The sequence below is a fragment of the Agelaius phoeniceus genome, chromosome 5, assembly GCF_051311805.1.
Source record: "Agelaius phoeniceus isolate bAgePho1 chromosome 5, bAgePho1.hap1, whole genome shotgun sequence".
Taxonomy (NCBI): Eukaryota; Metazoa; Chordata; class Aves; order Passeriformes; family Icteridae; genus Agelaius; species Agelaius phoeniceus.
This window is the reverse complement of record NC_135269.1, coordinates 15150035-15168971: the sequence shown is the minus strand read 5'-3', so window position 1 is coordinate 15168971 and position 18937 is coordinate 15150035. Positions and strand designations below refer to the sequence as shown.

Genomic DNA, 18937 nt, shown 5'->3' with positions numbered 1-18937 from the left:
TTCCTTAAACTGATCTTTTCTCCCAAACATCAGAAATCTGCCTGGGATTTCAAGCAGGGCCCACCAAAGAACCTTCAGTGAACTCACTCATATTTGTTGTTTATTAGTAATTGGGTTAGGTAGCCGATATCATTATTGATAACTCTGAAAAGTTATATGTATATTTTATATGGCAGCCATCAATATATTCAGTTTGGTGTTGGTTTCAACCTGCATTGGTAGAGGTCTTGACCTCCCTCATCCCTGCCTGAATGTTAAATTCCCATCAGGTTAGCGTGGATTACACCCAGAGCACCAAGATATGATATATTCCCAAAGCATGTTCCCACTGATACAATTAAGCAGTTTGGATCAGAACCTTATCTGGTAGAAATTGGCATAGCTTCTCTGAAGGCAAGAAGGAAATGGACCCTATTTTGTAATGGCTGTAGCCCTGCAGATAAGTTCCCAAAGATTTAATCCATGGCTATTACAGATCCTTTGTAGGGAGCATTTGTACAGCTGCATCTTTAGGACTCTGTGACCTCTAGCTAATCTCAAAAGAGGCCTTTTCTCCAGAGCAGCCGTATGAAATGCTCCCAAAAGAATTGAATAATAAATTCACTAAAGCCGTGTGAGCATTTTTCCTCATCAAACACCTTCCAAGGGCCCATCCCTTTGCAGTGCCTGTGGTGGCAGTTCCCATCCCTGGCCACAAGCCCCTGCCAGCCCAGCCCAGCCCGGGCCAGCCCCTACACTGGCTGCCCGTGGCCCTCGGCGGCCGTGAGAGGCTGGAAGCGAACGCCCACGTAGAAGACCTGGTAGCGGTGCTTCCACACCACGAAGCACATCAGCAGGCACACCAGGGCTGCCACCAGGTTGAGAGCCATCTGCAGGAGGAGGTACAGGCTGAGCATGCTGCTCAGGCTGCCACAGTCGGTGTCCTGGTACACGAAGGTGCGGCCCAGCGGGTCGGCAGTGTCCAGTTTGCACTGGCAGGAATCCTGGATGGTGTCACAGGTGAACTTGGTCAGCTGCAAGTAGTGGTGTGCAGCAAAAGCCACTGCCAAAACACAGGCAACCAGAGCCAGGGCACTCAGGAGAAAATACAGCAGCTGAAAGAAAGGGGGGGAAAAAAAAAGATAAATCCCCATTTTCCCAGCTTCATAGAGATTGAGAAACTCACAAGGAATGCTGTCTGGAGATTGGGTGCTTCAGCAAGCAAGGATCCTTGTGATGAGAAGTTCAGCAGGTCATCTCAAGAATTTGCCTTGCATGTTTTATATGAGCATTGCCTTGCAATTTGGAGTCCTGGGGAGAGCACCAAGGAACTGGTGTGTTTTTACATCAAGAAGCTTTCTAGAGAGGGAAGGAGCATTTTCCTCTCCAGTAGTACCTGCATTGACAGGAGCTATGGTCATCAGCTGAGACAAATTAGTGCCTGGAAGCAGAGCTGAGCAGATGAGCCTTGGGCTGCCATCTTACCCCAGGCTGTGCTGAGCTCTAGCTCAGCTGTTTTTGAGACTTTGCTTATGTGTTATTCTCGGTTTGCATGTTCAAACAAATCTGATTTATACTTGCAAATCAGGCAGTGGTGTGGCTGATCTCTCACTTTAGGCCCTGTGGATGCAGCCAGCCTTTTGCTTTCCAGGTCCCACTGTGGAATGGGAATGCAGATCTCCACAAAAAAAAAGTGTGTGCTGTGCTCAGTCTGCTTCCAAAACCTGTCCCTTAAACATGGGGAAGTCTTTCACAGGCGTGAAAGGGCAGCAAGCACCTTTCTTTTCCCAGTGCTACAGTGTGAGAAGGACAAGGGTCTGCTCGTCACCTCCACTGCTCCTCGCAACAGTGGCAGCTTAAAAACAGCGTGGCTTTTATCAAGGGTAGCTCTGCAGAGTCCACCCCCACAAACACATGGAAACTGGCAGCAAGTCAGAGCCTTTGACACTCTGGGATTCACCTGAGAGCTTTGGATACCAGCACATATGGGCTTCCCTTTGCTTTGATAGCTGGAATTGGCAGTTGCTGCACTGCGTACAAAATATGTGTGAATGTATATTAAAATCATGTTCTGTGTTTAGCCAAAATTGTATTTTTTGGTTCTGTTCAGCACTATAAAAACATTTATTTTCCTTGGCGTCTTATCTGTCAGACACATGGCATGGTTGGGAATCTGTTATTTTAAACAGCATCTTCTCTCTCTCTTTCTCTCTCTTAACCTCAATACTGCAAGCAAAATATCAATATAAAAGCTTTTTTTTGACCTTGAAACTCCAACTATGTATGTCTTGATAAAATTCACACTCCTGGTGCATTTATCTTAGAACTACACTGTGAATCAATTTTCTGTTTGGTTGCCAGCTTGAAAAAAAATATTTGGGATTATTGCAGGTCCTGAAGCACTATGTACATTTTCCCCCTCATATCACCAAATTCTTACTGAAAGATCTTAGTTTCCAAGACCTGGCTGCTATTAAATTTAATTACTTCCCCTGTGGCCTTAAACCAAGGGCAGCTTGAAATGAGGGTGGCTCTTATTAAATGCAATTACTTTGCCCCCACAGCTTTCAAGGGAAGGGTCCATGGGAAAGGTGAAACTGGAAAATGGGGCCACCTCCTCTTATGAAGCATACAGAAGATGGAGTGCTGCTGACTGATGGACCCCCTCCAAACCAAGATGTGGTAATTCATAAGCCAATGGCATTGTTTTCAAAGATGGTGCAAATGTGTTCGATGGGGAAAACAGAAAATGGACAAATGTTGGTTGTTCTGTGATATAGAAGTCCTGGTGGAAGTCCCTGGATTCAGCCCAGCAGAAGACAGAATCAGGCCTCCCTAATAGATGGGACACTAAGCCAAGACTGCACCATGTGCCTGATTCTCCCTTGGCAGGCATTTTATTTAGCTAACAACTTCTATGCAAAGTCAAGATGCAAGAGCCTAATCTATGCTCCAGGTACAGTAAGGGAGAATTTGTCTGTTGTGTTCCTAAAGGGAAGGAAATATCAGAATCTGAATACACAGGCAGCTCTTATGATAATCCTTGGAGGCAAAGGGAGATGCATGGGGGACACAGGGCAATTTCCAAAAAGCTTATTATTCTCACAAGATGTTTGCAGAGGAATCTCTGTGCGAGCTGCTGAAAATGAGCACGTTCCCAAATATCAAAGGTGAGCCAAATGCAAGCACTGCCTCTGAGGGAGCACAAGACAGTGAGTGCTGAGATTCCATCAGCAGATTAATCACATGCCAGACCTGGAGGCAACTGCAGCATCACAAATACAACTGTGTGGTGGGCTCTGCCCAGGAACCAGGACTTGCCACTGGAAAACTGGTTTTTAACAGCTTCAGAGAGACAGGCACTGCAATTGCTGCTTAAATAGGAGAAAAGGGAAGTGGGGAGAGACAGTGTACAATGACCTCAGAGCACGGCAGCTCATCTTCCTTTGTGCTCCTCATATGAGGAAGAGACATTTTAGCAATATTTACTGGCAATAGTTGTCCTCCGTGACTAAATTGAAATAAGTATCAGGAAGATGGATTAAGTTCCTCATGGAAAAGGCTGCTCATAGTTATCAGAGGTGAAAGCAGAGGTGGATCAGGAGGCCCCTTTTGAGGGCGGTGGTGCTCAGGCATGAGCCCCTGCAGGGAACAGGAACCGTGGTGTGTCACGGCGTGGGCTGGGCGTGCGGGAACAGAGGGTGTCACTACCCCGGGCTGCAGGGAGCGATCTGTCAAATGTCAGCACAGAGCCCAGCAGCTCCACAGGATGGCTCAAGATTTCCCTGTGTGGCACCCACTGGCTATTTCTGCCCCCCTGAAAGGCACAGCCACCCTCTCTTTGGGTGGCCTCCCTTTCTCAGGGACACATGGCACGCTGCGGGTACCCACAGCAGTCTCGGGAAGGGACCTCTGCCGAAAGCAGTTCTCACACCTCCTTCTTCAACAGGATCCAGGGCTTATGCAAGTGTGAAATGAAAGAAGCAGCTGCTGAGAGGGAGGGGGCAGAGAGGACTGTACAGGTCTCCTCCTGTTTTCCACCCCGAGGGAGTCGCTTGCAGTGGTCAGAGGGTCACCTTGGGGGATGACCCAAATCCCCCAGGCCTCTCTGTGTGAGTGTGTGTGTGTGGTCCTCCTCTCACAGTGATCCTTGGGCTGTGCAAGGGAACTTGGGGTGCTTAATGCACTCCAAGGAAGTTCAGCCTGGATTTTCCTGCAGGATGATGCTTGGCTGATGGGAACCAGCTATCAGTGTGAGGGCAGGACCTGTGCCACACCTGGTAAGGATGGTCGGAGTGGATTGGGCTGAACCCAACTGCAGGGCTTGATGAAGCTTCAGTCCCTCAAGGAGAAAAGAACAACCCTCTGAACAATCTGTCTCATGACTGCAGTCTTGCATCCTCAGCCTTGTCATAGTTAATGCTTGTTTTTAGTTCAGAGATAGCCTTTAACTGAAATTCAAGGATTTGAGAAGTGATACTGGAGATCTAGATGAGTCCTATGTGATCAAAGTCCTGGAGAAGAGTTTTAGCTCCTACTTTGTTAAAATAGGTATGAGCCCTTTAGACAGAAGCCTTTTTTTTTGTTTTTGTCCTGTTATCCCAAACTGTGGCATAACAGCTCCCAGCAGGAACGTGGGACAGGAGAGGTGAACAGCCTGGGAATGATGAAGTTCTGTGGCATGCTGAATAGGAAATGCTGGGAAGGGCGATTTTGGGGAGGAGGGTGCCTTGGGTAAGCAACAGTCCATGGGTCATTGACTGAACAAGGGAGATTTAAGCTGTAATTCTGCCCGGTGATGAGGAATGGCCCATTTTACATCACCTCGGGAGCAATTCCAGAATGTCTGTTTTCCTACGGGGAACGATGGCTCACATTCCTTACCGTCAGGGTGGGTGGCAGAGACATCTGAGCTGCCCAGCCCGACATGCCCTTCCCAACACGAGGGATGACTCCCTTCCTGCCTGGATGCCAAATTCAATTTACTGCTGCGGGCAGGCAGTAAAAAGCCTGGCGTGGCAGCCCCCGCCCAGCCCAGTAACCTTCCTTGGGGGCAGAAAGGTGACAAGGGACAATGTGGAGGCAGCCACAGGGCAGGCACAATTGTTCTTCTCCCTTTTTTTCTTTAAGTACGGGAGAAGCTCGAGAAAGACACAAAAGACACACCGGGGTCTAATTTCTAAGGGAGGATGGATGCCAGGGTTTGAAAAGCTGCTCCTTGCATTTTGTTTCCTTCTGCCTTTTCCCAGTTAATAATCACTGTTATTTTGTGCTGCTTGCGTCGGTATTTTTCTCGGTTATTATGTGTCTGCAAAATATTAAGAGCCCTGAAAATTACAATAATAAGGAAAAATAGCCCAGGAAAAATGGTGTTAAAAACAAGCGTTCTCGGCCTTGCTCTTCTAGTTGCTCACCCGTGTCAGCAAAGCAGTTTTGGAGACAAAGGTGGGGTATGGTGCAGTTCCTGCAATGCTCAGATGGGAATTTGCTTTGTGGGAGAATGCATGTCCCTGTGCTTTCCCAGTACTTTCCCATTAAATATTAAACCTTGGTTTAAGCGGACTCATTTTATGCCACCTTACTTCTTAGCCCACTCACTATCTCCACTTAATCAACTTAAACTCTCTGAACACTTCTCAAATTATTCCAGCTTTGTCTATATTCCTAAAACATGGTGAATAAAATGGTATCTTGTTCTGATTTGAGATGTTATTAGAGTTTCCCTTTTATAGGATACAGTTTCTTCCTTGGCTGCCTGGAAAGCAACACAAAACCATTCCTGTATTTCAGGTGCATTTTCACTTCTCTTCCTGTGGTCTTAAAAATATCCCCTGTATCAACTTTTTTGATTATATTTAATGACATGAGAAGAAAAAAAATGCTTAAAAAATGTTCAGGTACCTTCACTGTGAACTGTGCACACGTCTTCTCATCAGGTTGGTATGAGATACAAAGCAGAACAAATCCCACTAAGGCCACCACACAGACCTGCAAGGGAAGAGATGTAAAATGTGTCAAGGTTAAAAAACACAAAACACAAAACACAATTTTTTTTTCCCCCAAAGCCAAGACACCTTTCTGTGTTTGCAGGACCATAATTCAAGAAGCAGTGTGGAAGCAAAGTCATCAAAGACACAGCACAGCAACAGCCCCCAGGATGTGTGTTGAGTTTTTGCCCACACAACCATCAAAAAAGAGCAGAAGGTTTCTGAAGTTGGGCTTGCAAGCCCAAAGATCACCATCCTATGTAGCTCTGGGTGCTGACAGGGTTTTTATGTCACCCATGCAAGTTTTAAATCATTAAACCATGGCTGCCACTGAGTAAGAAGCAGCAGAGTTTATTGCAGAGGCTTCCACCCTCTTTTGGAGTGGACACCTTACTAAAGAAGATGTCCATCTCCCCTGCAATCTGAAACTGTGTTTTAGCCCTGTGGCAGTAATTGCTGAAGGTTAAAAGTAATGGAAAAGTATTTGCATGCTTGTTTATTCATTTAGCCATATTTATTATTATTTCTGGATTTACCTGCAGAAGGAGGTACTCACAGGCTGGCATTTTCCAGGTAAGAAGGGAAGATCCTCCTCTGAGCATCAACCAATGAATGTGATTTGCTTTTTTGTGTTTAGAAAACACAGTGTGTCCCCACACTGTGCTAAGCACTCCAGTCAAGTGCCCTCCTCTCCCACTTTTTGGAGGATCAGTGAGCAAACCTGACAGGAGGACTTAGGAGCAGCAGAGTGCTGCTTTTTGGCAGTTCATCCCCTGGATGGAGGAGCTGGGTACCAGGCACCAGGTGAGGGCTCCCTGTGGGGCCGGATCTGGGCTTGAGAGAGACTGTTGGCAGCTGGAGCTGTGTTTGGAGGAAACTGTGCATGTTTGAGCTGCCTTGGAAAAACAGGTCAGTTGATGGCATGCATGTGTTTTTAAATGACCCTTCAAATCACACCTTCAGAAGCCATTTTAGGTGTGATGAGCCTTAGTGGGGACTTTGGATGAGATCAGGCACTGTCCTTTCAGAGGTCCTCTCTACACGCAGGTCCAGGACCAAATCTTTGCCTCCCTGCTAGGAGCATCTTTGGTTATAAATGACAGCTCTTAATTCTCAGGGACTGCAGCAAAATTCTGTATTTTTTTACCTTCTCCATTTTACTTCTGAAGTTTGGAAGAGTTGTCATTAATTTGCGGCTTTCTGCTTTTCCAGAGCAGTGGGATTTGCCTTGTTTGGTCAGAGCCACATGTGAGCTGCCTTTGCCAGGTAATGCCATGGAGATGCCTGCAGGAGTGTGGAGCTCAATCACAGCCCCATCTCCACCTGCATGCCCTGAAAGTGCTGCTCACATCCAGATTTCCAGCTCCACAGGGAGCTTGACCTGCAGTGAAAAATGCCCAGCTGTCCTTTTGGACAGTAATGGAAAAACATGTTCCTTTTATGATCTGTTGCAGAAAGTATCAAACTTTTTGCACCTGTATTGTTGGTGCAAGGCCCAAGGCAGCAGCCCTGCAAAGGAGAAGTACATCCCCATTGGAATAAATACCTTCCAACACACACAGAGCCATGTCCCTCAAGAACCTGGACAATTAGTAACACTTTTCCCCATGAAGTTTTATTTCATGTCATTTCAGTGGGACATGAATAGGAAGTATTGCCCGAGAACATTTCTAAAGAATGCGTCAGTATTATTTACTCCTTTCCATGTCATGTGTATTTATATTCTGGTCCTGTGACTTACACATGGCCTCCAATTTATTTGTTTCTTTCTTTTTATTGTTGACAGCCATAGCTGACAGGGTTGTCTGGGGAAAAAACAACCTTTCTTGTCAAAGGTCCTTCAGTGCTGGGGTTTTTTTGCCCTGTAGTGCTTCTGTGTGACTGAACCATGTTCTATTTCTCAGAATTAATCACCTATGTCCTTGGTCCCCTGCACCATATATTAATCTTTTAATTCAATTAACATGCCCATAAAACTTAAATCATAAGAAATTCTATTGCTGATAATATCCAAATGATAAACTCCCCCAGTGCCAGTAATGGCTGAAGGAGAGAACCTGCAGCAAGAACTAAAAAAAAAAAAATAAGCTTAAACACACTGTCTTAACATCATATCCCCAAAATTCATGACAAATCATAGGGCCTCCTCACATCAAAGCTGGACCTAAGGATTTTCAGGATCTGGTGCTGAAGGATCTTGTTATGAGCAATAAATCAAATTTGCTTTGCTTCAGCTACACTAGTGGGCATTTACACTTGCATGGACCAAGAGCCAGATTTGCCTCCAGGTGACTGCCATGAGACATCATGGGACTGTTCCCACTCCTCCTTCCCCTTCCATTTAACCACAGAGGGCTGACAGGGTTGCATTCATTTCCGAGGGCAGAGACCAATGCTGGAATTTTCTCTCTGCCATCAAGTGCCTCGGACAACTTTTGCAAAAACTCCTGCTGGCTTCACACGTGGCAGGATCAGACCTCCCTCTTCAGAAAACTTCCCATACAAAGGGCTATCACTTAAAAGCAGTTCCATTCCTGCACATGCTTTCTAAAGGTCCTCTGGGATTTAAATAATATGCTCAGGGACACTTGAAGAGGCACATTTGTAGAGAGGTATTTATAAAGGATTACACTGGGTCAGGATTCCGGCAAGTCTTGGCCAGGATATTTCGGAAAGCTTAAGCATTTCTTTTATAAGAACACAGTAACATTTTTAATTTTTTTTTTTTTTTTTAACCAGAGATGTGTGTTTTTCTAAGTGGCAGTAAAAAATAACGTGGTTGAGAATTATGACCCACATATGTTTAACATTTCAGCTCTTTAAAGGTAAATTCACTCCTTGGAGGAAACCAAAGCGTGGAACGTTTATATAGGAAACAGCTCTATGCTGCTATTTTATACATTATTAATAGATCAGCTTTGAATTACACCTGTGAAGTGTAACAGAATAACTATAAAAATCCACGGTAAGTATTTTTTAGGAGCCTCCAAGTAACTATAACAGCTGCAGGCGTGTTACAGGTGCTGTTGATGCTGATTGCTAAGCAGCATTAGGTAATCCCACATCCTGGTGCTGCAACAGCCACTGCCACATCCCAGTGTGAAGCACACATTTCCCATGCCTTATTGACTGAGCACACAACATAAAATGCAATTGAACCCACTTCAGCACGTGCTTGCCACCAATCGATGTGCATTTGTTACACAAATAAAACAGATTCTCTGAGACCTGCAGGATGGCACTTAATTAGATCAGCTCTGGTCAACTGCTACCCAGAAATCCAGGAATTTGCATTTCTGTGCATGTTTCAACTCCAGTTTATTTCAAGATCCTACTTCAAAATTTCCATATGGACTAACACACCCCTTCGTGAATAGGTAGTGACGTGAAAGGTTATCCAAGGGAAGAATTTAATTTTGGAAAGCACTGCCTAGAAAAAGACCCAAATGTGATACAGAAGTATTTAGGAAAGGTAGAGATTTCATTTTGCTTAAGGCACACCCTGTGAAATTCCCCCAGTTCACAACCCAGGAGAACAGCTATTTACTAACACTGGCTGAAGAATTTAAATATTTAGGCTATACAAAATTTTTAATAATATTTCTTTCTGGAGGGAAGCAGTAGGCATTCCTCCCATTGGGCAGGAACACCTCAGGGCTGAAAAGTGACTTAAGAATTGTTGGTTTTTTAAGCCAAAATCAAAACAGGAGGAGAAACTTTCCAGCTTGCTCCCACTCCAAAGAGGGCAGGAACCTGTTGTCATGCTATCCCATCTGCTCCTGCAAGGATTCAGCACAAGGTGTACGAGGAGCACAAGGACACCACGTGGCAGGGCTGAGGAAGGTTGGGTGTAATTAGGGGAAAAATGAACACGTAGGGCACAAATTTCCGCTGCGGTTTGCACTCATTATCTTTGCACGCTGACATATTCATGTGGTTTGCTTTATTCCGACAGATTTCAAAACCACAGATTGCTCTAATCTGTCTCCATCTCTCCCCTGTATGCTTGTGAAACTGGTTTTCCTTTTGTTATTGCTACAATTTTAGCCCAAGTGTAGAATAGGTGGTTTTCTCTTGCAAACTACCTCCTACCCAGAGCATCTTGAAAACCTTGGCTGGTAAAGCAGGAGGGTTGGGAACATCCACCAAGAAATGAAGGCAGGAGACAAAAACCTGGCTCTAAGGAGCATCCTGGGTCTGTGCCACATCACAAGGCAAATGCTGCAAATGCTCACAAAGACACAGTATAGCTCTTTGTATGGGGGCTTCGTTAGCGAGAACCTCCTGCCACAATTTTTAGGGGCAGAAAGCAAACACACTGCAGGACAAAACCTCTCCCAGGTACACCTTGCAATGCCACACAGCACTGCTGAGACCCACAGGAGGACTCTTCCTATTTAATGAGAATGTAAGGTCAAACTTCAGGAGGAAAATTACTGTCAATAGAATTAGGAAGACAGCTCCATTATGGACAAGTTATTTTGTAGTTGCTCACTTGGAGACACTGGGGATCTTTCTGTTTTTAGGGACACAGGTAAAGAAGGATCTCTTGCAGCTGTCTCTGGAGTTTCTGGCTCTCCCTCACTTGGCTGATGGCTCTCCCACCTTATCAGATACAGCAAGGCTTAGCTCCTGTCTGCACCTTTGGAGAAGCTGCTTTATCCACCAAATCTAACACTCCCACTGGACACAGATTTTGATGCAGGAAAAAACCTGTCCCTGTTGGCTTTGCCATTATAAACCTGGATCACCTCTGGTGCCAGACATCTCTACAGGCTGCTGCAGACAGCAGCACTGAGGTTCATTGGCTTTATGAGGTTTGAGGAAGCTGTGATGAAAGTGGGTGCTGCAGGCAGCTTTCACTGCCAGCTTTCATCAGCCTCAGGTCAGCCTGGGTCTCACTGTCACGTGTGAAAGAAGCCAGTCTGCAGCACAGAGGTACTGTGCCCTAATTTTTTTTTACCCCTTACAGACTTCTTATTAAATTTAAGGACAATTTAGTTGCATATAAGTTACTTCCAGAAATAATGGCAATAATAATAATAATAATAATAATAATAATAATAATAATAATAATAATAATAATAATGACAAGCATGTTTATAGTGGTTGCAGGCAAAGGCCATCATCATCATCATCTAGGAAATCACTCTTTTAACAGCCATAAACCCCACAATAACTGCCCATCCCTGCCCCACCTACAGAATAAAATAATGATGTCTTTACTACAGGTCCCTTCAAGCCATGCAATAACACCCCTTGGCAGATCCACAACTTTCTCTTAAATCCTGTAAAATCATCAAAACCCTGCAAGAGCATCCATCCAATCAAATGAAATGCTATTTTTTCCATAATAATTTTTGCTGTTTAGGTCAGTTGCTCATCACTTGTGCTAAGGTAAGATTTCATTCCCCCAAAGGCTACAATTGCTTACACAGCCAGGAGCTGCAGCAGCAGTCCTTTGCTGCTGTTAAACCAGAAATACAGTCCTGGCTGAACAAATGCCTGAGGGATCAAAAAAATAAAATAAAATAAAATAAAATAAAATAAAATAAAATAAAATAAAATAAAATAAAATAAAATAAAATAAAATAAAATAAAATAAAATAAAATAAAATGTTCACAGAGCAAGCAGTGATTTTCAGCCTGAGAACTGCAGCATGGCTGAGAGTACTTGGGAACACCCCTTGTGGTTTGGGGTGTGTCTGTGACTGTGAAAGCCACCATCTCCATAGTCATGAGGCTACTTGGGCTGGGGAAATCTGTTTGATATCCCTCTCCAGATTTTACCTAGGCTTTTTGCACAAATTCCAGCCAGGAATTCTGCAGTCAAACTGTGGGCTAAGCCACAGATGGGTCCAGGATTAGACCAGCCCTGGCCAGGTATCAGACAGACCTCAGGTGTGCAGTTACCTTCTCAAACCATTCCTTTAGAGTGTTTGAATCTTTCTCCCCATCAAAGTTTTCCACTCCACACCTGAGCAAAACCAAAGTGTGAATTTCAGTTAATCAATGCATGGTTACTCTTGGAAGAGGATGAGACTTAAGGGCAGAGGGTTCTGAAGAGTCCTGTTCTGGTGCTACATGTGGCTCTAAACAAGCACTGGCCTCTTCTTCAAGGCAGTCCTCCCTTAAACCTTTTGATGTTTGCCCATGGCTAACTGAAGCTGGACTGTGCCAAAAAAAAATATGGATGCCTGCATCACTTTTTGATGGCACCAGGTTTCAAGAGTCACCTTCTATTAGAAATTGAAAATGGTTTCCCCAAAAACAAGCAAAATTTATAGAGACATAAACTCTAATAAACTCATAAAATCACATTTCTGATTCCAGGTAAATGAAGGTTGATTAAGCTGCTTTGTCAGTTAAAAGTCTGCCTGCCTGTTGCACCACACAGCCCCACATCAGCCTCACCTCCAGCAGGGCAGAGAAGCCAATGCTTGAGCATGGAGAAGGACTGGAGCAGGGAGAAGTGTCAGAGCTGCTGGGCTGGGGGCTCAGCCCATGGCAGATCTTTTGGGATGCTTTTTGCAATAAAATCAGTGACACCTGGAGCCACAGTTGCTGCCTTGAGCTGCTCGTGAATCAGATTTTTTAATATGTTTTTTCAAAATCCTAATTTTATGAACATCTATACATATACATTTAAAATAACTTCCTGACAGAACTAATAAACACCCTGGATAATCATTTCTGATGAGCACTTCTGTAACTTTCTTAACTCCCTGAGCCTGCAAAACAGGGCTGAAAAGGGAGCTTGCCCATGAAAACTCTGATACTCCGCTTTTGATCGCAGTGGAAATAATCTAAAGTAGGCTTTTCAAGGAGAAATACATCGTTACTTCTTCTGGGTGTCAAAAGGGCACAAGCTAATGAAAAAGAATGAAAAGGATACCATTAATATCTACTGTCTCTGCAACACTTTTCATCCCAGGATCTCAAAGCAAGGGGTGAAGGATGGCCACTATTAACCCCACTTTGCAGGGGAAATAACAAAGTCTTAGCAAGGTTAAGTAACTTGCCCAAAGCTATGCACCAAGCCAGTGGCAAGACACAGGAAAAAATAAAGCCCTGCACCCATGAGTGGGTTTGTGAAGAGTTAGTCCAAGTTCCTCCAAAGCAGCAAGAAGGCAGAGACTGCCAGGGAGTCCAGCCTGCAGCCTGGGGAGCTCAGGACAGGTCTCATGGGCACCTCCACTGTAACTGGTTCCAGGCAAGTGAAACAAATGCTGCCCTCACTGCTTTTACTGCATTTATCTGCCTGTCCTAGCAATGGGGGAGAGGCTTTTTACAGGGAATAGGTTGCTGAAGCCAAAGAAGAAGTGGTAAATCCTGAAGGCTTTGTAGTTTCTGTCCATAAAATTTTCCTTTGGTTTCTGACTCATGCCCCACACATTTTTGGACTAAATGCATTTTGGTTTTAAGTGGGTTTTAGCTGCTTTTCATGGTGAAATGCTCTTGGTACAATGCAAGTTGCATCGTTTCCTTCTGCAGGGGCTCAGGAGGGAAGGGCTGATGCTCTGGAGAGGGAGCCCTGCAGGCTTGGAGCCCTTCTCCACTCCCTGTCAGAGCATCACTGGCCACATTTATTCCCCAGGATGGTGAACCCAATCCCTGGCCTGCTGCAGCCTCACAAACCTACACAGTAAGGTTTTGAACCCATTTAATTCTGAATTCTGAAAGGGGAATTCTGAATTCCCATTTAATTCAGACAGCCTTGCCTGGTTTTCCTCACTAGCATTTTCCACTGGCTGCTCCTCTAAAAACAGTTCCTTTCCATTCATGGTAATGCACTGAAGCACTTGATTTTCAGCAAGGAATGGTGTCACCATTTTGCCGCTAATAAAGAAGAAAAAAACCAGCTTTCAATCAATCAGGGTCTATTTAACACATTAGCAATTTTCCTTCATTTTTCTGTCATCCTGCATGAACAGCCATGGGGTCAAATCCAGCCTGGTGTAATTCCAAAGGAGTAACACCAGGAATGAGCTTCACCCATTATATCTAATGTTGCTAAAAAGGTCTTGATAATAGATTTTAAAAGTTCTTGATTCAGAATACTAATCAAGTCCTTTAAAAAGAGCACTTGAGTGGGATGCTACTAAAACAAATATGCTCTGGTATTTTACACCACATCTTTCTGTCCTGTTGCTCATTTCAGTGTGAATATATGAGTTTTGGGAAGCCACTTTGTGCCATGAGGTTTATTCTTGAGCAGCACAGGGGTCATCCATCCCCTATCTAACACCTTCCATGCAGCCCAAAAAACAGCCCACAGGACATCCAGCCACATGCAGCTCCTAGCCAAGGGTTCTCCTTCATGGACCAGTTTTCCCCAGCTCTCCAGAGGCCAGTCCTCGGCACAGTCCCCACCACAGCTCACCAGCAGCACCCTGTGACTGCACACCTGGAATCTCCAGCTCAGCAGCTTCTGGCTATCTCCACCTGATGTCCCAGTGGGCACCAAGTCCCTCCATGGAGACACCACAGCACAGGAGCAAAGCAGATGCAGCACAGTGTGGCACCTGATGCATTTGGCCCCTCAGATGTGCTTTGCACTGCTCCCATGGTACCACAGCCAGTGCTCCACACAGGCTCTGGGGCTGCCCCACCTCCTCATCCTCTCCTTTCTAACACCAGTTTCCTATTCACTTCCCTCTGACCTGGTGCCAGATCCCTCCTTCCCTTCTGCTTTGGGCTGAGGGTACAGGAGAGCAGCGTGGCTGCCCAGGAGCCTGCCTGGCCATGTGCCCCCAGCAGACAGTCCCTGTCACCACCCTGAGGGTAAACAGAGGGCCACCAAAAGCCAGTTTGAGCCAGGGGTGAATCAAACCACGCTGGAGTGTGCTGGTGACTCAACATCTCACCGGAGTCCCCAGGTGAGAGTCCCCATCTGACTCAGAGCCTAGGTGCAGTCACCCTTCCCCATGGGGCTGCCCACAGCCTGCACTGCTCCTCCCAACACCCAGGGCACCCTGCAGCATCAACCACAACTCCCACAGTCCCAGGAAGTGTTTCCCCAGGAAATGTTTCCCCAGGGATTCCCCTGGCTGGCCAGTGCAGAACGTGGCCACCAACCACAGCTGAGAGCTGAGTCTTGCTCTGAGTCAGGAATTATTAGCTCAGGAACACCCATGGAGAATTATTCCTGATTTTCAGGGGGGAGCTCTGAAAGTGACTGAGCTTGGCCTCGTGTGGGCATCTAAATATCACTACTGCTGGCAGCTGCTGCTAAAAACAACAGGGGTTAGAGCTCTGTTTTCAGAAAGCAGCAACTTTGGTGGGGTTTCAGGCCTCCCCAGGGGAGGCCAGCCATTTGTGGATGTCTCAGATGAATGCTGCTGGGGCCCTGATGACATTCACACAGGCCAGGGCTGCTTCATGGCTTTTCTCATATCCCTGGCTGCACATTAGTTCAGTCCAGCTCACTCTTTCCCCACCTTTTTCCAGTGAAAAAGCTATTTCAAACCTGTGATAGCAACAGTGCTGTCTGGAAAAGACATAATCTGACCTCCAGAATCCTCAAAGTAAACAGGAGGAGTGAACATGCCAATATTGCTATTTTATAATCTGTATTCCCCTCTGGTTTGTAACAGTCAAAACTTCCCAGGAGGAAATTCCTCTTCCAAGCAAGGGCAGGCTCTTGCTCCACAAAACACCACTAAACTCTTGGATACCTCTTCAGTCAGAAGAGAAACATGAAGTGATGAGTCAGAGGAGCTCTTCCTCTGAGAGCTCAGGCCCTGCTCCTTCCACCCTCTGAAGGGATGCCCAGCAGGATTAACACAGCAAACCCCAATCAGTTCAGATGCTCAGATGATCTTCTAACAACAAATTACATTTACAGAAGTAATGAAGAGCTCCCATAGCTCTTCAGGGCTTTGAGAAATCTTTTCTCTAAGTACCTAAACACAAATTTTTTTTTTTCTGGAAATTCTTACAATCTGACAACACCCAGGACTGTGCTAACACATCAGGGCATATTTTCAGGACATATTTTCCTGAAACCTGTTGCCTAGGGAAGAAACCTGCATGCTTACTTATATCCATGGCCTATCCCAGGCTGATAATCACTGACCCTGTCCCTCCACAGGCAAACCTCACATCCCCAAGCCCACAGCCAGCAGAGTCACACCACGGGTGGCACCACCACCCTGTCCCCCCCCTGCAGGGGTGGCTGCTGCTGGGGATGGGGTGTGTGGTGCCACCCCAGGCTTTCCCAGCAGGGATGCCTCTGATTTACACCCAGCAGGGCGCTGCCCTCTGCCCAGTGCCCCCAGCCCGCGCGGCGAGGCTGGTGTGTCACTCCAAACTTGACTTGGCAGGAGCCTCCAGCAGGCCCTGGGAAGGGCTCCCTGTCCCTGCCACGTCCACCAGTGCCATCCCCTTCCCCATGGCCACGTGCAGCCAGGAGCAGCAGCAGGAAGAGGGTTAAATCCCAGCAGTTCTCCAGCACAGCACAGCGAGAAGCTCCAGAGACAGACATTGCTCTCCTCGCCCAGCTAAAAGTTGAGAGTTACAGAGTTATGCTCTCACTTCCAAAACCTGATGGCTATGGTTTGGTGGGCAAAGAGGGTAGGCAGCATAAGAAATTAACATTTGTTTTTCAGCATCATCAGGCAGGAGTTCACTGCAAAGCACAAGCTAATACATACATCCAGTGAACAGCAACCCTGTATTTTATTTCAGGTCTGTTGGGTACTGCAGGGAAGAATACGAAAGGCTGTGTTATTCTGCAGGAGCAGTTTTCCTTGGGAAAGTACAGCCAGACACTTAATCCCAGGAATATTTATAGTTAGCATAACTCAAATGGTGTTGTGCATGCAGTTGGTTAGTCTAAAGTGGAGCGTCATGCAGCTTGCATTAATGCTGGCAAAGGCACTTTATGGAGAAACAGACTTTATGCTTACAATTATCCCAGCCCAATATGGAGTGTCTCTGACTAGCAGAGAGGAACTGATGCCTGCCATAAGGAAGCCCAGCACTGTTACAGAGGTGCCTAACGCCAGCTGCAGCAACGCAAACAGCAGCGGGAAACGGCAGCCACAACAAGTGTGGGATTCCTCCTCCTGGCCAGTTTTGGGATCCCCCTTGGCTTTCTTCTGCTTCTTCTTCTTCTTCATCGCGGACTCCTGCGTCGAGCCGGTGCTTTTCTCCCCTCCGGGTGCCTTCCCTGTCTGGCTCTGGGAATTCGGGGCCGTGCCGTGCCGGGCTTTCTTCTCCTCCTTTGCCATGCCGGCGGGCTTGGTGCTCTCACGTGCGTGTGTGTGTGCGCCGCCGATGGGGGTGTGAGCTTTCTGCCCCCCAAAGCTCCGCTTTGTGCCGGCCGAGTTGTTCCTGGTATTTGAATCAAGGAGGCTGAACAAATATGGAAAACATTTGGAAGCAGATTGTCAGAGCTTCGAAATGCCACATATAGCCCGGAGAAGGGGGGATGCAAGGGGGGTAGCGCACTGCCAACGTGCGGGCGCCGGCCGTGCGCGCAGCGGGCCGGGCTGGCTCGGCCCCGCAGGTGTGAGCGCACCTCGGGGCAAACAGCAGGGCAGGAACTCCGCACCGCCGGCTGCCGAACAGCAGGGAGATGTGTGCTCCTCGCCAGGGAGCCGGGAACGCTGCACTGCCTGTGCAGGGAGCGGGCAGGAAGGAGGCACCGAGGCTCCGCCGGGGGTAGCGGCAGGCAGAGCATGGCTGGGGGCACCCACCAGCACCGCAGCGCCCATTCCACACGAGGCCCCCTGAGCCGCTGTAAACTGGGCGTCCCCGCGGGAGGGAGCTGATCGCGTGTATGGAAAGTACGAAGTACAAATGAAAATACAAGTTCGGGTCCTGGGGAGCCAAAAGGGATCCTATCTCTTCCCAAAAGCTGCAAAAGCTAGGCATGTTGTATGATGAGGCAGACCAGCAGTGAGGACTGGTGCTTCTGGGCAGGCAGTGGTAGAGCGTGGAGCAAACATCTGCTGAGCGTGTTTCCAGTTATCCATAGCAGAAAGATTGTTTATGTTACCTAAAAGACAGAGGGATGTCTTATTGTGGACATGTGGTCACTGCACTTCATCCATATGTGGGCTCAGGCTGGTGCTTGGAGACAGCACAGCAACAGAAGTGGTGGAATTTCTCCTGAAATACCCAGAAATTGCTCTGTGGCTGAATCCAGCGCTGGGAGCCATGGCAGAGCCTCGATACACTGGGGGGGCTCACCCATGGAGGTGCCAGCAGGACTGGGGTCTGCAGAGACTCAATTCTGGCTCTGTGGAGAGGAGGGAGCAAGAAAAGGTGGGTGCTGAGTGGTGCTGTGCCAGGGCTGTGCTGGCAGCCCTGAGTTCAGCCAGGCCACGGTGCACAAATCCTGCAAGGGAAGACCAAGGGGAAGCAGGGAGGCTGTGGGAAGCTTGTGCTTAGCTCAGGCCAGAGGAATTACTCAAAAGCTTAGGGGTAAACAGGTGCTTAAATGCTTTGCTGGCCCGGGGCCGAGTGTGTGCAGCCTGTGTACGGCACCGCTCCTCCGTGCGTGCAGCTCCGTGTCCCCGCCGGCACAGGGACACCCTGAGGACATGTGGGCTCTGCTGCTGCCCCACAGACACCAGTGAGAGAACCTTAAATGGCCCAGCCAGCCCTGTCCCCACCACGGGGCTCTTGCAGTTTTTTTCCTTTTCCATAGAAGCAGACAGCAGGAGCAAAGCGTTGGGAGGAGTGGGGCAGGTGGAAAGAAATCATCAGAGACTGGAGAAATCCCCACCAAAATTGCCTTTGGATGTGGCAGAGCAGCTCAGCTGGGATTGGCCAAAATGGTGAGGTACTCAGAGAGGATCTTGCACATGCTGGTATGGCATTGAGGAAATATTTCCTCTGACACACTGGCACTGCCTTCTGAGAAACTACTCCATTTCCAGCTCTTTATGGCATTTAAACAGCAACGAACTGTGTCTTCTGTATTAATAAATTATGATGTCACTTTGTTTTATGGATTAAGC

The 18937-nt window shown here is 47.0% G+C and overlaps 1 protein-coding gene across 1 annotated transcript; it reads right to left on the bottom strand.

Annotated features, from left to right (window-relative positions):
* Window positions 1–83: 83 nt before the first annotated feature.
* Window positions 84–17585, bottom strand: SSPN (sarcospan). The gene is made up of 4 exons (XM_054632227.2): window positions 17491–17585; window positions 16877–17324; window positions 5881–5967; window positions 84–1094 (listed from the first exon to the last, which is right to left on the bottom strand). The coding sequence occupies exons 2-4, from the start codon at window positions 17198–17200 to the stop codon at window positions 732–734; spliced, it is 774 nt and encodes a 257-aa protein (XP_054488202.2). The 5' UTR covers window positions 17201–17324; window positions 17491–17585; the 3' UTR covers window positions 84–731.
* Between the last annotated feature and the right edge of the window lie 1352 nt (window positions 17586–18937).